Source organism: Epinephelus lanceolatus, chromosome 10 (genome assembly GCF_041903045.1).
Source record: "Epinephelus lanceolatus isolate andai-2023 chromosome 10, ASM4190304v1, whole genome shotgun sequence".
NCBI lineage: Eukaryota > Metazoa > Chordata > Actinopteri > Perciformes > Serranidae > Epinephelus > Epinephelus lanceolatus.
Window position 1 is genome coordinate 44,168,316 of NC_135743.1, and position 16,999 is coordinate 44,185,314.

Genomic DNA, 16,999 nt, shown 5'->3' on the forward strand with positions numbered 1-16,999 from the left:
TGGCATCAACAGAAAAGCAACAATTATTTGTGTAATAAAAGCCCAGCCTCATGGTATGGGGCCAAAGGTATAAAACTACAATCATCATGAAACTGGCTGTCTTCCTGTCATACCAACAGCATAGATGAATGCTGCTGCTTTTACAACATTACTGTTGCATGCATGCTGACTAAATGGTTTTTCATATTTTGTAGCAATTATATTCTATCAAGAGGAAAACATTGGAGGACAACACAGACTCCCTGAATGGCACTGGCTAAAATACTCATAGTTTAAAATGCTGTGTAATGTCACCAATATTAGCTTTCAGCAGCTGTAATTTTAAGAAAAACATCTGCATATGGAACATCACACATTGACTAGATTGAGTCTATACTGCTGTTATGGACAGAAACTTGATAATGTTTATTGAAACCCTCATTTTGTAAGGTAATACAAAACATAAATCATTATGTTGATAAAGTTGTTGGTCAGTGTCAATCTGAGGAGAAGTCTTTTTGTAGAAGAGCCAAGTAAAGAACCATTTTAATATCAGTACTGAAACTGCTCTCTCTACTCTGAGAGTAGTGTCATTGTCTGGTCATACTTGAACCAGCATCTAAATGAGTCTGGCTTACCTAATCTCTGTGCTTTATTGCCGGTATGTGAATGAGGGGTTAAACTCAGGAGGTAATCGCCTGGATTTGTGTCGTGCGTCCTCAGGAAATACCCAGCTGGCCCTGCAGATCATCAAACGGAACCAGCTGCTGCCTGCAGTGGTCCAGAGGGTATCCCCAGACTCCCGAAAGAAGCCCGTCCAGCCTTTCCAGTCTGTCCAGCCCATCCAGCTGCCCTCATCCTTCACACAAGTTCAGCGCAAATGAGTCCTCATAGCCACCTCTTATTCCCCTACTCCACACACACACACACACACACACACACACACACACACACACTCCTGAGGAGCCTTGATATTTATAAAGCCTCAACAACAGGAGCCGTGTGAAATGCAAGTATGGCTGCTGACTGCTGAAGAGAGAAGAACTTCAGCTGCAGCTGTTTCCGAGGACTGAAATCAGCTGACTGTTTATTTCCATTAGAATGAGAAATCTGTGGTTGTCTGAATAATTAAATAAAATTTTATTTACTCTATGTGTGATGACGTGTGATACTACAGTAGCTCAAGTGGACGTAAAATCTCATTGACTGTTATAGAGACATTTGACAATGATCAACATAAAAAAACACTTGATCTAAATGATGCACAGGGGGTACTGAGTACTTTTTAAGAATAAGTGTATTTCTATTGCACCTATTAAAACAATCACAAAATGCTTTACAATAAAAAAAACAAGTTAAATTCAGAGCATAAATTATAAAACAAGATTAAAAAAAATTCAACAGTTAAAACAAATACCCTCAGTTCAATCAGTCACTTGTTTGTCACATGAAATGTTAAAAACCCAAATCCCAAAAAGTTGGGACGCTGTGTAAAATGTAAATAAAAACAATGCAATGATATGCAAATTCTGTTTGACCTATATTCACTACACTACAAAGACGATATTTTTTTGTATGAACAGATAATTCCGCATTTGATGCCTGCAAACATGTTCTAAAAAAGCCGGGACAGGAGCAACAAAAGACTGGGAATGTTGTGAAATATTAGAAAAACACAAGTCAATTGGTAAGTAGTATCATTAATAGATATGAAAGGGGCATCCTCAAAAGGCTCAATTTCTGTAGTAAAAGAGTGCAGGTACTAGACAACAGAGATCCTGGACTGTTGCCGGCTTGAACCCTGGAATTGCAGCAATATGTGTACATTTCTTTTCTTCAGAAACGTTTTGGCAAATTCCTGTGAGATGGTACATTTTAGAGGAAAGTTGTGTGGTAACGTCAGACCACAACATCAACTCAACATGAATAAGATTAAAAATGATGTCTACATCTGTTTTAAGGTAAGTCAACATTGTGTTTGAGGCAAGATATTGTCACTTTGCTGGAAAGAAATATAAAGTTATCTTTAACATCTCTATAACGTTAGCTAAAGTTAGCCTAACGTTCGCTCCTAGTTGCGTTGTTCATCATGTCACCTTGTTTGCTGGGAGTTCATTAGCCTATTTTGTTCTAGTTTTGTACTTTGGTGATCGTACATCATTGTTAGCTGTTGTCCATAGGGCTATAGTTAAGCTAACGTTAACTTCTGGAGCTTAGCTTCATTAACTTATCTGTAATCGCAGAGATAACAAAGGTTGGCAAACGTTATGCTGAATGATTCAGTGTAAATTCTGTAACACCAAACTAATGGAGAGACACTGTTGGTAAAGATGGTAAAAAGGCCATTTTCCTTTTCTCATATTCTGAGCCAAAAACCTTAACTTCAGTGGCACTTTATCTTGTTGTCTTTAATGGCGACGGCAACGAGATGTGGTTCACAAGCGTACACTGTGACCTGTAAATTTTGGCTTGTAATTTAAGCTTTTCATCGACCTTCTCAACAATAAAATGATTAATATATCCCTCCAATGCGTAGTTTAGGCCCTTTTGGTTACTTCTCAATGACATCAATCAATCAATCAATTTTATTTATAAAGCCCAATATCACAAATCACAATTTGCCTCACAGGGCTTTACAGCATACGACATCCCTCTGTCCTTTGGACCCTCACAGCGGATAAGGAAAAACTCCCCAAAAAAAACCTTTAACGGGGAAAAAAACGGTAGAAACCTCAGGAAGAGCAACTGAGGAGGGATCCCTCTTCCAGGACGGACAGACGTGCAATAGATGTCGTACAGAACAGATCAGCATAATAAATTAACAGTAATCCGTATGACACAATGAGACAGAGAGAGAGATGCAGGACAGACGGTAATGACAGTAGCTTACAACAACATTAATGAAAGTAATAATATTATAATTAATAATAATATATTAATATCTGATAGTAGACATCTAATCGTTATGTCCCCAAAAATCATCAATTGCCTCCTACGAAATACCTGCCATAGTGCCGGTCACTGATTGTTGATAGTTTGTCCGAGTGAGTGGAGGGGGGCATGGCTTAGCCATAGGTCAGTTGGCCTAATGGGTGTGCTATAATTAAGGCCCAAAATTCAATTTTGGAAAGGCCATGCCCCTCACACCATAAGTCTGACTGACTTGAAATTTGACACACAAGTCACATAAACAAATGCAATGGTCTTTCGCATACTTTGTTCGAACATCACCAAAGTCAATGGGTACTTTTAACTAAGCCATTGAACCATGTCTCAATGATGTATCTTACACCTGACCATTAGAAAGTGACAGTGTTTCCAAAGAAGAGCATGGCCCAGTACAGATTTGGACATAAATGAATGAGTATCCATCCTAATAATCTGTCAATTATCTTTAATGCAGGCATTGTGAACTGTTAAAGGTCTTGATCTGACCCAGCTTTCAAGTTTTAAAGGATCCTGCTGGCTTAAACCCGGAATGGCTGCTTTCAGCTTAGAGTTGCCACCCGTCCTGTTTTTCCCAGAATTGTTCTCTTTTTTCATCAGCTGTCCCGTGAAAAAAAAATCTCTCCTGGGACACAATTTGTCCCGTTTTTTGGGGAAAATGCAGCAGCTGCAGGCCAAGGAGTCCATCCAGAACGACGCATAGTGCCTCCAAATTCACACCTGTTCTTCTCTATGGTTTTTCACAGTGAAAAAAAATTATAAAGTTACACTAAAATTATGTATAACAGAGCTTTCATACAGCTCTGCACACACATTTCTCTTGGATGGATTACTCGCGAATGCAGGCTCGCACAGAAATGCCACGCATATCACATGAAAGCGCTGGAGCAGAGCTGGAGCTTTCCAATGATAGCACACACATCATTGTGCTGTCATCCCATCACGCTATAAATACAGATCAATTGTCTACCAAATAAAATCCTGACGAATTTCTTCAAAATCCATTATACAGATCTTGTTATCAGTCACTTCATATAGTGAGGAATATCATATCTTACCACGTCTTAGGCTTGCGTGTGTTTCTCCCTGTCTATCCACATTTGTAGTCCGGCTTTCAAGATACAAATATCTCCATATTGTCCAGTTGACACTCCATCAAACTTTGCATGACAAGACCAGCCACTTCACCTTTGCGCACCCAGACAACTGCAGCCCAATTATGCATGCATGACAGGGCCGTAGTTACCATATACATTGAGGGGAACACGTGCACCCCCACCCCCCACCCCCCCCCATGCCCAATTGTTTTTTTTTTACTGCAATCAAAGTGGCAAATATTATCTTGGAGGACATCATTGCAATTGGTAGACAATTGGTAGACTATTGTTGTATGATCTTAGATGTAAATATTGCATGTTTCTTTCAGATGAAACACATTTTTGACTTGTGAATGAGTCAATGGAATTTCTTGCAATAATGAAAAAATACTGGCAATCATGTCCGCCTGGCACAAACCACATGTTTTGGACAGCTGTGAAGTGACTATCACTATCATGGTTCTTATATTACCAGATTCCAGAGAGTTTCCCCTCTTCAGATATGGTAGAATATGTCAACTTCCAACTTGCTATGCTGAGATACATGTAAAAATGTAAGAATTTAGTTACACAGATTTGTTTTTTTTCATTGATATAAAAATTAATATAAAATACAGGCACATAGAAGGACATGGAATGATGGCAAATCTGGTCTCCTATGTCCGAATTTCATGTTCATTGGTCAGTCTGAACTGGTAATAATGGCCGAGCCCTCCGCCTCAAATATTTGGTCGAGTGTCCCTTTTTTTCACAAATCCAAGGTGGCAACCCTATTTCAGCTATATTTAATATTTTCCTTACCAATTATGTATTATATCACCCCCTGCTACCAGCTATTAATAAAAATGCTGTGGCTACTGTATGAGAGGATCAATTTATTTATTTATCTATTTATTTAGTTAAGAAAAGGAGAGGGACCCAGCTGCAGACATGATGGCGGACACGGGTGCCGCCATATATCCAATCCCGGAAGTCCATACCGGAAGTTGGTCTGTGTGTATTATTCGCCGAAGAAGACAACAGAGAAGACAAAGAGAAGAATGCAAACAATACACACACGGCTAAGAGAAAGAGCAGTAAGGGAACGAGTCTTTTAATTATTAGAATTAGACAACTTTATTGTCATTGTACATTGTACAACGAAATTCTGTTCGGCACTTAGCATTAGCAGTACTAGCTAGTAGCTAGCACTAGCATAGAGTACCAAGCCGCTGCGTTTATACGCGCTGTCATCTTCATTATCTTTTAACACGTGTGTTATGTTCTCTAAGATGCAATTCTATGTAATCTCGGCATGCACAAATTACTACCACCAGATGGTGGGTTTAGCTACATTTGTTGTGTAAAAACGAGGGCATGATTGGTATTAACTTAACGTTAGCTGCTCAAGGTCTGTTGTGCTCCCTTTCATCAATGTCTGTGTGTAAACAGTGTTAATGTTGGCCAGAGACTATTACTGCCCTCGCTTGATGTGTTGGTTAATTTAGATGTGTAGTTTGCAGCGGGGTTAATATGTGTTCCTCTGCTTTTTGGTGTGTTGTCGTGTAAAACATCTGTGCACACACTCACTGCACACAAGCCATTTTTTCCCAATTTTTGGTTCGCCTGGTCTCCTTGTGTATTAATGCTTGTATAACCTCAACCCTGCACTGCTCAATCAAGTTATATACAGCTTTACAGATATTCTAAAAATAGTAACGAGAGTCGTCTCGTGTGGTATATAACATGAGCGACCCCCGAGGGTTAACCGGGTCAGATAAATAACGTATACATGGCCCCAGGCGTCTGCAAAAAATACATTTGTATTATGTTTTAGTAATGCAGAGCACCAATACACTAAACATACACATGTGGATACATAAATAGCTGTAGTGCCTCCTCCACCATGAGTCCTTTAGATCGGTAAAATAAGGTTGATGTTCAGTATGTTTTCCACATATCAATGTTGATTGACTTCTCCTTTTTTCAGATGCACCCCTCTATTTTGAGTGACGAAGCCAGTCTGGGGCACACAACCCTTTCACCATCCGAGTTTGGGTGTCCTCTCTGCCCCAAATTTAAAACCAAAAATGAGAGCGCGATCCAGAGGCACCTGAAAAACCATACGGAAAATGCAGTTCATTTCCATGGTATGTTGATGAGAAGTATCTGTTTGAGATCGTATACTTCTACATTTAACAGTAATGTTTAATGATATTTGTTTGGGACAAAACAAGACATTTAAGGCTGCATCTTGGGATTTGTGGAACAGTGGTTGACATTTTATACCATTTTCTTACATTTTATAGACCAAACAAATAAATTATTTTACTGTTTTTCCATTTTTTTCCCCTTTGTTTTTTTCTACTTTTGAGATTGATATGGATATCTGGAATAAAAACTTGTTCACAAAAAAGAGAACTCCAGGTCTACTTCTTTATGTTGCCACTTCAATAGTGTAATATTGTGTTTACATGTGTTCCTGAAATATAATAGAATACATCTGACAATATGACAATCTAATTATTACGTTCATTTAATAGTTAAATAGTTACAATTAACCATACTGATGTAAGAGTAAGTATGACATTTGATGTGTCCATGGTTTTCAGATGTTTTGAATGACCTGATAGTAATCTGCATGTTGCAACTGTAGCCCAAAAAATGAAAGTGCTCACCTTATTTAATCTTTGTTAAAAATTAATCCAACTAAAATTCATGTGTTTGCTGATTTTTTGCAATTTTTGTAGGTTTAACTTGTTGAGGTCAATGTTACTCCTAACAAAACATGATTGTATTTCAAATAATTGTTGAAATAATTGTACTGACTTCCGGTATGGACTTCCAGTATCATAGACACGAAGAAGATTGACTTCCTGTATGGACTTCCGGTATGGAATGGATATATGCCGGCGCCCTTGTCCGCCATCTTGTCTGCAGCTGGGTACTCTTGAAGAAAAGGGACAGTGTGCATTAATCAACATTTTTAACAAATGTAAATGCACCCGGATAAGCTGAAAGGCTAGTTTGCAGTCCCTTCGCCAGCTGTAAAAAGACATCCAAGAAAAAAAACAAAACAAAACAGTAAAGTACAGCATGTAAAACAAGTTAAAACATATTGCATTATAGCAAAAAACACATTACATATTATACGGTTACAGACAAAATCCACTATCACATGTTACAGGTAAATATTACTTCAGTGTTCACATCTTTGGGTGTCACCAAGCCATTTCTTGGCATTAAACTTAAATGAGTGATATGATAGAGACTCTCTAATGTTTGTAGTACTGAACTCCACTGTTGCGATTCCCTGAAGAAAAAAAACGGCCTGGTTGAGCGTAGTAGCTCTGTCAGCAGTGGATCTGAAGGTTATGAGGAAGTGCTGAACCATGCATAATCATACATACTAGACAAATATCTTTTATACATGATGAGGTTTTCCCAGCTCAGTAGTTAATACTTCTTCAGAATATGGCAGTGATGAAATCTGAAAGGTTTCTTGTCTAACGTTTTGAGTGCTTGTTTGTATAATGATTCCAGTGGTTTCATTATGCATTAGACCAACTTATCAGACAGTATGTGATTTGGGAGATTTGGTGGTTTCAGCTGAAAGGAAGTCCCTGATAAACCTGTTTGATAGTTTGATAAACTTCACTGTATCACTTACTTTTTTAATGTGGGTTTTGAAACTGAGGTTTGAGTCAACCTGTAACCTCTCCCCAGAGATGAAAACATCAGGTTTGTATGTTTTTCTCAAAAAACATACAAACAGTTTCTAATAAGTTAAGCTGCAGACAGGATCGGTTGAGCCAAGATGACAACATAGCATTTGTTAGCTTGGCTGCAACCTCTGATGTCTTCCCATGACCAAAGACAATTGTGTCATACATTAAGGTGTCACATTTCTCACACACAGATGGCATATCATTAATGTAAATGCTGAACAGGACTGGACCCAGTACAGACCCCGTGGAACACCAGTTGATAGTTGCGGAAGGTTTGAGTTATGATAATCAATTTTGACCATTTGAGAAAGAGATTAAAGGTAGGATTTGATAAGGTTGAAGAATTCTATGGAGAGGTTGAAGTTCTGCAGTTTATGGACTCAGTGGTTAACAGTGTCAAATGCTTTCCGTAGGTCAAGGAAGACAGCCCCTACTACCCCTCATTTGTCCACTGACACTGATGCCTTGACTTTTTCCATGAAGTAGCATGTGGCTGTTTTTTCGAAGTGATTAGTCCTGAATGTGAACTGCATTGGTTGCAGTGAGAAGGAGCTACTGTTGAGGAGGTAAGTGACTTGCTTGGCAATGATGATTGTGTAAACCCAACCTGTTGGCTTTTATTTGAATTATGTGTGGTAGGCCTATTAGACATTTTTTGTGGTGTTGTATCACTAAGATGACGCAAAAAAACATGAATCAATCTCTCCTTCTCTTGCTTGCTGAGTAGACTGTGTATGTGCGCATGCATAAGAACCTAGACATTGTGGGTAGGCACTGTTTTACATGGACACTTGTAGTTAGTTAACTGAGTAGATAAAACCTTTTGTTACCAGCTGCAACAATGCCACAACAGCTGGTATTGTTTTCACCTTGTAAGTTTTGTGTGTGATTATGGCAAAATGTGGTCCAGGTGACACCAGTTGTAGACGGAATTACCACAGAAGCAGTTTTGAGTATTTTGCCAGGTGTAAACATGTCTGTCTGTCTGTCTATCTGGGTAAGAAGTAGGAAAGTGACTATTGGCCTCCCCTCTTTACGCCCTTGGCCCACATTTGTTTTACATCACAGATTACTGTATCACAGCTGGAGTGATCCCATTGCAAGACGGTCTGTAGTTCAGTTTGTTCATGGCATGTTCTGCTTTGGCTTTTAAATACCCCTGCAATTTGTTGCATGTTGCTGTTGAAATTTCTCTGTAGACACATGTAATCATGAATGTGTTCTTTGTTGTCTTTTAGCTCATGTCTTCATCTGTTCACTGTCTTCTCCCATCTGAGATGCAAACAAGTGACATGACCCAACAGTTTGTTGTGATTTCTCATCTGAAGGCAGTGTTTCTGGAGATGATTCAAAAATTGATGATCTTCAAGAAGATGATCAATGCGGACAGATGGGCTTGTGAGACAGACATGGATTCAGTGCTAGTGTTAGCAGGTACAACAACAGTGGCTGAAGGACTGCTCATGGTAATGAGTCATTCAGCAAGGCACTACATAACAAGAACACAACTTGATGATTTCATGATGCTCAAATACTCTGTTTGGCAAAGAGGTGTTACCCCTTCAACATATTTGTTCAACATGGTCTTTTAAAAACATAGCGTAGTTCTATTGCAGAATTTGTATTAGTGGGTAGACTTACCAGCCATACAAATCATCACACATCAAATAGACACTTAGGTTGCAGCTACTGTTAACATCCTGGTACAGAAACACGTTAAATACACTGTGACCCCCACAGGATAACTTGAGAGAAGGCCAAGAAAATACTGGCAGATATGAAGTGACACATGCTATTAAGTAGCACAAAACAGATGAGTTAAAGGTCTATCACCACATGATTATTTTGTATAACTGAAATCACTAACCCTTTTTTTTTTTTCATTTTGCCAAGGCGTATTTATAAAGTATGGAGACAGAAAATGGTTGAAAAAAATATTCAAAATTGAACCACTTTATTGTCCTATTGTGAAAACCTATGTACATCAGAAAGCTTTTCTTCAGAACCACACAAAATCGAATCACCACCCTCACATGTTTTCCTAGGTACTAGGGTTGGAGGAACAAAATGGATAAGGCATAGTATCACAATATTTCTGTGTGGCAATATTGTATCATCACACAGTGCCAAGTGTCATTTTTTTTTAAATAATATAAATCATTAACATTACAAATACTAAACTAAAGGTATCTTACCAGAATAATATAATCAATTGCTTTTTCAGTCCCCTAGATACAATTTGCTGCTGCAACAAAAAAAAGGCTGAAGTGAGATGAACAGACTGAAAACTTTAGCTTATTAGATAAAACAGATGTTGACAACATTTTCTTTTGGCGACATAGTTCACAGCTGAAAAAAGGTAATAAATTCTAATATATTGTATTGCAATAGTCAGCATATCACAACACATTTGTCACTTAAGTATCGTGATAATATCGTATCATGGATCCTCCTAAGGCATAGAGCTCCTCAATGCAGTGTGTAATTTGAGGTTGCACTCAATATGGATTGAGTCAAGTGTTGACTAGGAATGGGCAAATGATCAAAATTCATTATTCAATCATCAAAAAAATTAATGATCAATTATCGATTAATTGATAAGTGAGTATTTCAAAAGAGAGAAAACAAGAGTGCAGTGCAGACTGTTGCCGCAAGAGAGCGCAGCTGCCCCAGTTTTGAGCTTCAACCCCCCCAGGCCAACGAGGAAGAATGGCGCGCATACGCAGTTCACCCCTGCGTGTTTACAACCGTTGCCAGCCAGGGGTTACAGGCTTCAGTTCTCAGCGAAACCTCCGTCTTTCAATGGCGTAGTGTTTTCAGAGGTCTCAGGGGAAGCTTTGGAGAGCGATGAGAGCCTCTGTCTGTTTATGATTTTTTGCCTGGCATAGGTCCACTGGGGGGTCTCGTAGGCACGGTGGCTCGCTGGGCCTGTAGCATTGTAGGGGAAACACTGCGACTATCGAGCAAAATGATTTGTGATCGATGAAAATCCTTAGCAATCAATCATCGATATCGAAAATTGATGCCCATCCCTAGTGTTGACCACTGCCCTGCATTAGCAATTCTGATAGCATTAGCTGCTAGTTAGCTAGCTGCTACCCCACTGATCCTCTCTGCCTCACTGCCAGCCTATGAGACTTCTTTGAGAGAACAGCCAGCACATCCAGAGAGGTGGAGACGAACTTGCTGAACCAACTCAAATTCAGTAAGAGCTTAGGGGTCTTATTGAGCTAATGGCCAGTGGCAGCGCTGGGTCTGACCTGTGTATTGACAGTAACTGAAGCCTGCTGATCTGGCAGGGGTTTGTGCTAGCTAAATTGGAATTGCTTCAGCCGCAAACTTCAGTCCATTTCATTAGTAGGAATATTGTCATTTTCAGAATAAGGGCTAAAACAGGAATATTTTATGCAGGTAAATATAGTCAGTATCAGGAGCATGGTTGTAAGATGGTGTCCCTAAGGCTACTTTACAACCTGCCATATTTGAAAGAATTTTATCAGCTACTCTTACATACTGTACAAGGCATGAGACACATGTGGCAGCTAGCAGCGTCTGGGACAATGTGGAAATGGTTGGCACCAATTACATAGGAAGCCTTGGTAGCACACTGCACAAGACTCTTGCTTGCCCTTTTAATGGCCTGGATCCATAATCTCCTTTTGTTCATTGCAAAGGGATACGATGCCCTTGGAATATTAAACATTTTCCATCCATCTTCTCTGCAACTCCTTGTCATATCTGCTTTGGAGCTTGGTTCTGCTAGAAATGCCGTGAAAAGAGCATTAACTCATGGCCACAAAAACGTATTCTGTATTCCCTGAAGGTGCCCCCCTGTGGCCACTAAGTTTTATCAGGTATCGCTTGAGAATGAGACTGCTTCTCTCAGTGAGATTACTTTCTGAATAAAGGTTAAAAAAAATCCTCATAGTGCAAGCTTTAACCGACACAACATTACAGTTCCACAAACATCCAAATTTATTCGTGCCTTTTAGTTCAACGAAGACAGCGAACAGTGCTTATTGCCGGTTAGTCAGGGCTTAGGCCTGACAGCGTCCCTTTAACTTGGTAACAATAGAAAATGTGTTTAGAATGAACAGAGATCTGCAGGGATGGCTTGTATGTATGTATGTACGGCCATTGCTTAACAAATGACTAACTGAATCAAGCAACTGCAGCAGAGCGCTTCATACTGTTATCACTGGGAGCAGAGCAAGTTAGCTGTTAGCTGCTGCTGTTGGTAGCAGAGTTCTGTGGAGTGGTTAGTTAACAGAACAGAAACTCCCAGGATTGGGAGTTTCTGTATGTATGTATGTATGTACCCTTCATGTAGGGGTACATGAAGGGTGAATTGCAGTTAAATGTGACAATACAAGTTTACAATAAATAAATGTAACATTCTACTTTAGCTGAGTACAGTTTGTAGGTAACGTTACAAGAACTTTGAGTTTGGTGTGGCAGACACAGGCACATGTACATACAGTGTACATTTTACCAAACTTCTGATGAGTAAAAAACCAGATATATTTGCTTCATCCTGTAGTGAAGTACACTGCTGAGGTTCTTTGGTAAGAAAAACTATATTTAGCTCTTATTGAATACATTTTCTAGAAAGGGCTGGCAAAATAAATATAATTATTTTCTCAACATTTTAATGTTTTTATGATGCCACTAACAACTATAAATGATAATAACAAAGTAAAGAAAAGTCTGTGAACTAACAGACTGAAAGAGAAAAATACCATGAGATATATTTTTTTAATATTAATTACATTTAGGACATCAAAAGAATATTCTGGCCACCAAATTCAGGGGCCTCGTGGCCCATGGGACCAGTGTTTATTATCATCAGTATCAATATATAAGCATTGTTGTATACAGTAAGTGTAAGTGTACATCCAAATCCATCAGCTTGTCATCAAATGTTTGTGCAGTTGCCCATGAGACTCCATGAGACAGGGATGACACAGATACGGTTACAGCCTACTTCGCAAATGTTCATAAATAACATTGGCAAGGATGTGCACTCTGCTGTTGGATTGTTGTTATTATCCTGTAAGCTTTGTGACCAGTCACTAAAGTTCACATAAGGACAGGATAAAACTGTTTTCAACTCTGCAGGTACAATTTACAACTGTGGTGTACCACTCTAAAACTGCAGGGGAACCAATTCGCAAAAACGCCACTTCTTGCATAGTGTTGCTTTAAAGTAACATTACATTCACTAATCTGTAAACAGTATGTCCCACTTCATACAGTCACATGTAAGCGCATTGCCAGGGAGGATGCAAAACAGTGTTATGTAACCTTTGATCCAGACTACCATGGGACTTTAGAACATCATTAAGTTTGCTGATGACACAGCTGTGGTGGGCTTGATCAAAGATAACAATGCAAAGGCCTAATGGACTAAGGTAGAGGACCTGACCTGCTGGTGTCAGGACAACAACCTACTCCTGAAAGTCAGCAAAACTAAGGAGATGATAGTGGACCTTGGGATGAGGCAGCAAAGAAACTATGCTCCCCTTAATATAAAGGAGCCCTCAGTGGAGAGGGTAGAAAGCTTTAAATCCCTTGGTGTCCATATCACTAAGGACCCCGTTAAAGGGGTTTTTTTGGGGAGTTTTTCCTTATCCACTGCGAGGGTCATAAGGACAGAGGGATGTCGTATGCTGTAAAGCCCTGTGAGGCAAATTGTCATTTGTGATATTGGGCTTTATAAATAAAAGTGATTGATTGATTGATTGATTGACCTGACCTGGGCACTGCATACTGACTCAGTGGTGAGAAAAGCAAGATAGAAACTGTTTCGCTTGAGACACTGAGGAAATTCCAAGAAGCCATTTAGTTCAATTCAAGGGCAATTCTAGGATCAGAGGTTTAGAGGTGCTGAGCACCCAGAGAGCTGCCTGGCCAGGCAAGATAAATTTCACTGTTTTGTAGATTTTAACGCAATTACATTCCCACATTTGTGAAAGAAAAGCACAACACTTTTTGGGAAAGTCTGTGACTAAACCATCAAATCTGATAAAGGTTATTTAAATGCTGAGCCACAGCAAAAGAGGAATGGATTGGAATCATAAAAGAAACATATCGTAACCCTAATTTCTGGGGGAAGACAACTCATTTTGATACAGCAGCTCCTCAACATACACATAAACAGTATGTATGTTCTGGAATAAACCAGCCCCCTATAGTGAGTACCAAAAATACCAAAAATACTAATAAGAATACTTATAAATAAAGTCCTCTCTCTGCTCCTCTCTCTCTCTTTGTACTGTCAAGCAAAAGGCAAATAACCAAACAATGCATTTTATATCTAATAAGAGATATAAACTGATACATTGATCCAACTTACAACATCATTCTAGATAGATAGATAGACCATTTGATCTTACACTCTTACCTGAACCTAGCTCTTTTTTTTTCGAAAAACAGTCTTATATCCATGATGAGGCTGTCTGTCTGTCTGTACGCACACGCACACGCACACGCACACACACAATATTGAGTTATAATGTGAATGGGCATCCAGTCAGTTAGCTAGTCAGTAGCACCTTGGCTTTAATATTAACACATGCACATGACACAACAGCTAGCTTCTCTCATTCCAATTCAAACAGAGGACAGTGGTACTGACCACCTGTAATGTTTCCTAGCTAGAAAAAACATCAGCTAACTCCTACCTAACAACATAAACAGTGACCTACGATTAAATGCAGCAAAAATGAGGACTGGTAATGATAATAATGTGTTGGTACTGAGTGGTAGAAGTTAAGAAATGTGCCACATATCCTGGTTTAAGCCAGGTACTTACACCACTACTGCATATCACCCACTCTGGAAGGCAGCGCATGGCTCTGTGAAGATAGAGCACTCAGAGCCCAGGTCATGGATGGGTTGGATCAAACCACTTTTGAGGGGGGGGGAGTATTTTTGTTGTTAAAATATTACGTTTTTAACAACCAAGTACCGTATGGTTTTGACACTTTTCTAGCTTGTTAAAAAAGGACATACAGTAAAAAAAAAAAATAGAAAAAATAAAAATCTCAAATTTTAGGGGTGCTGGGATTCAATTTAGGGGTGCTTCAGCACCCCCCAAAATGGGCTAGAAACGCCTGTGGTTCAGTTACATTTTATTTAATTTTATTTCAGTATCACAAATCACAATTTTCCGAAGAGGGCTTCACAGCATATGACATACCTCTGACCTTGGACCCTCACAGTGGATAAGGAAAAATGTGCCCTTCCCCCCCAAAAAAACCTTTAAGCCTTTGAAACCTGAGCAACTTGGCTTGATTTCTTTCAAAAATATAGGAAGAAGGCAATGAGCAACAAAATGACCGGAAAAAGGCAAAAATAAATAAATACATATATATATATATATATATATATATATATGTACATATATGTATTATGGAAGACGAGAACGGCCAGGTATTTTGTTTTTGTGCGCTGTTATGTCGTGATAATGACATTATTTCGTTACCTCGATATAACAAAGATTGTTTTCTCGTGATGATTGTCAAGTCTGATGATTGCGCACTGGTTAATGTGATTGTCTTGATTTCAGCCTTCAAGAGCTGCTGTGGTCCTGCTAGATGCCTCCTGCTACTGCTGTTATCATTAGTCACACTTCTACTGTTATTATACACTATGATTATTGTCACATACCGTATATTTCCAAATAGTCGCCCTGTGGCAAATAGCTGCCGGGGGTTTGACCCCATTTTGCGTATTAAACGCCGGTCCGATTAAATGCTGGGGCAATTATTTCCTCATTCATTGCCGCAAGGAGGGACAGCCCTGCAGGCAGGGAGAGAGCAGCTCCTTGAGGGACTGTTTGCGCTTTTACGCATGGGTCGTGGTGAAGTGGTGCACATGACTCGTGCTACGGACAGACGGACGGACAGACAGACAACCACGTATTTAAAACAGGTAATACTTCTGGCTACATCTTTCCCACATCAAATAGCCGTGATCACCTACACCCTCGTGCGTAAAAGCCCACACAATTCCGTGTCCTCTCACCATGGATGCTGTGATTTGATGGCCCGGTACTCATTGTAGGCCACTCTTATAAGACCTTATAAGGTCCCTGAGTCCTGACAGTGAGCTATGGTGAGCCTGTAGAAGCCGTATTTCCCATGTATGTCGGCGATTTTCACCAGGGACGCACGTGAGTAATTCAGGCTGACATTACCTGCTTTTCAGCGAACTCCTCTGGTAATTTTATTAAAAGGCATGACATATAGGTCCACAGTAGCTTATTATTATTAGGGTCACTATTATAATCCTAGGTATTCTTCTTCTTTCTTCTTTCTTCTTCCGAGGAAATCATACTTCCCATGGGTGAAAACTCACCAAACTTTGCATAAAGGTCCAGTCTCATGCCAGATATCCTCAGCTGTAAACTCAAGCCAATAGTCCTGATGGTGGCGCTACAGCAAGCGGCTAAAGTTCAAAACTTTGAAAATCAACCATACATGCTACAACTTCATAACTTTCATCAAACTGTAGCACCAATACTGAAGAAACTTTTGTACATTTAAACCTATAAAAAATTATGAAGTTCATCACTCTGTTTTTTTCAAAAACTGTAAAACTTCTTAAACCTATCTCCTCCTACAATTTTTGCTCAATTGACACCAAACTTGCTACAGAGCATCTTCAGACTGTCCTACAAAAACTACGTTTCTCAGATTTTTGATTTATCAAAAATTGAGCCTACAGTGCATCAAAATGTTTGACTGTAAACGGTACTGTAAACATATACATGCAAATTCTTGCTACATAAATCTTCAATGTTCATGAAAAAAATGACAAAATTCTAGAGTCAAGGTAGATGATGTGTGGCAAATTTCAGAATTTTATCTCAAAAACTGAATTTTTGACAGCATTTTGAATTTTGCTCTAATGTGAACAATTGGAGTCAATGTAAAAATGGCAATTTTAAACATCAGTTTTTCACTTATGGAGCAAATCAATCATTGTTACAAACAAATTACCAACATCTCCATGCTGTCTAGAAGCAATATGCGTATTATCAGATTTTTGTCTCGATGACTTAATTTTTTACATTGGTTTGAAATCTGCTTTTCCATGCATGGACGGCTGCTAAACCTGCACGTCTTGTTTACTCAGTTTGTGAAGCTACACATGAATTGTCACTGACTAATTAGCTCTGTGAGATAGAAATTGATCCTTAGTCTCAGAGGTTGTGAGTTCAAGCCTCAGCTGATGCAAAAAGCAGATTGTGTTGCTAAATTCCTA

General features: G+C 39.2%; 1 protein-coding gene and 1 long non-coding RNA gene across 5 annotated transcripts in view; one reads left to right on the plus strand and one right to left on the minus strand.

The window, feature by feature from the left end:
- cnot10 (CCR4-NOT transcription complex, subunit 10) overlaps positions 1-1,131 on the plus strand; it is a 46,541-nt gene extending 45,410 nt beyond the window's left edge. For all 4 annotated transcript variants that reach the window (XM_033639549.2, XM_033639546.2, XM_033639547.2 and 1 more), the window contains one exon: positions 703-1,131. In XM_033639549.2, coding sequence (XP_033495440.1) covers positions 703-863 — 161 coding nt within the window. In that variant the 3' untranslated portion in view covers positions 864-1,131. The remainder of the gene's footprint in view (positions 1-702) is intronic.
- The window catches only part of LOC144464539 (uncharacterized), a 192,894-nt gene that overhangs the window by 126,302 nt on the left and 49,593 nt on the right, over positions 1-16,999 (minus strand). The gene's annotated exons all lie outside the window — the stretch shown is intronic.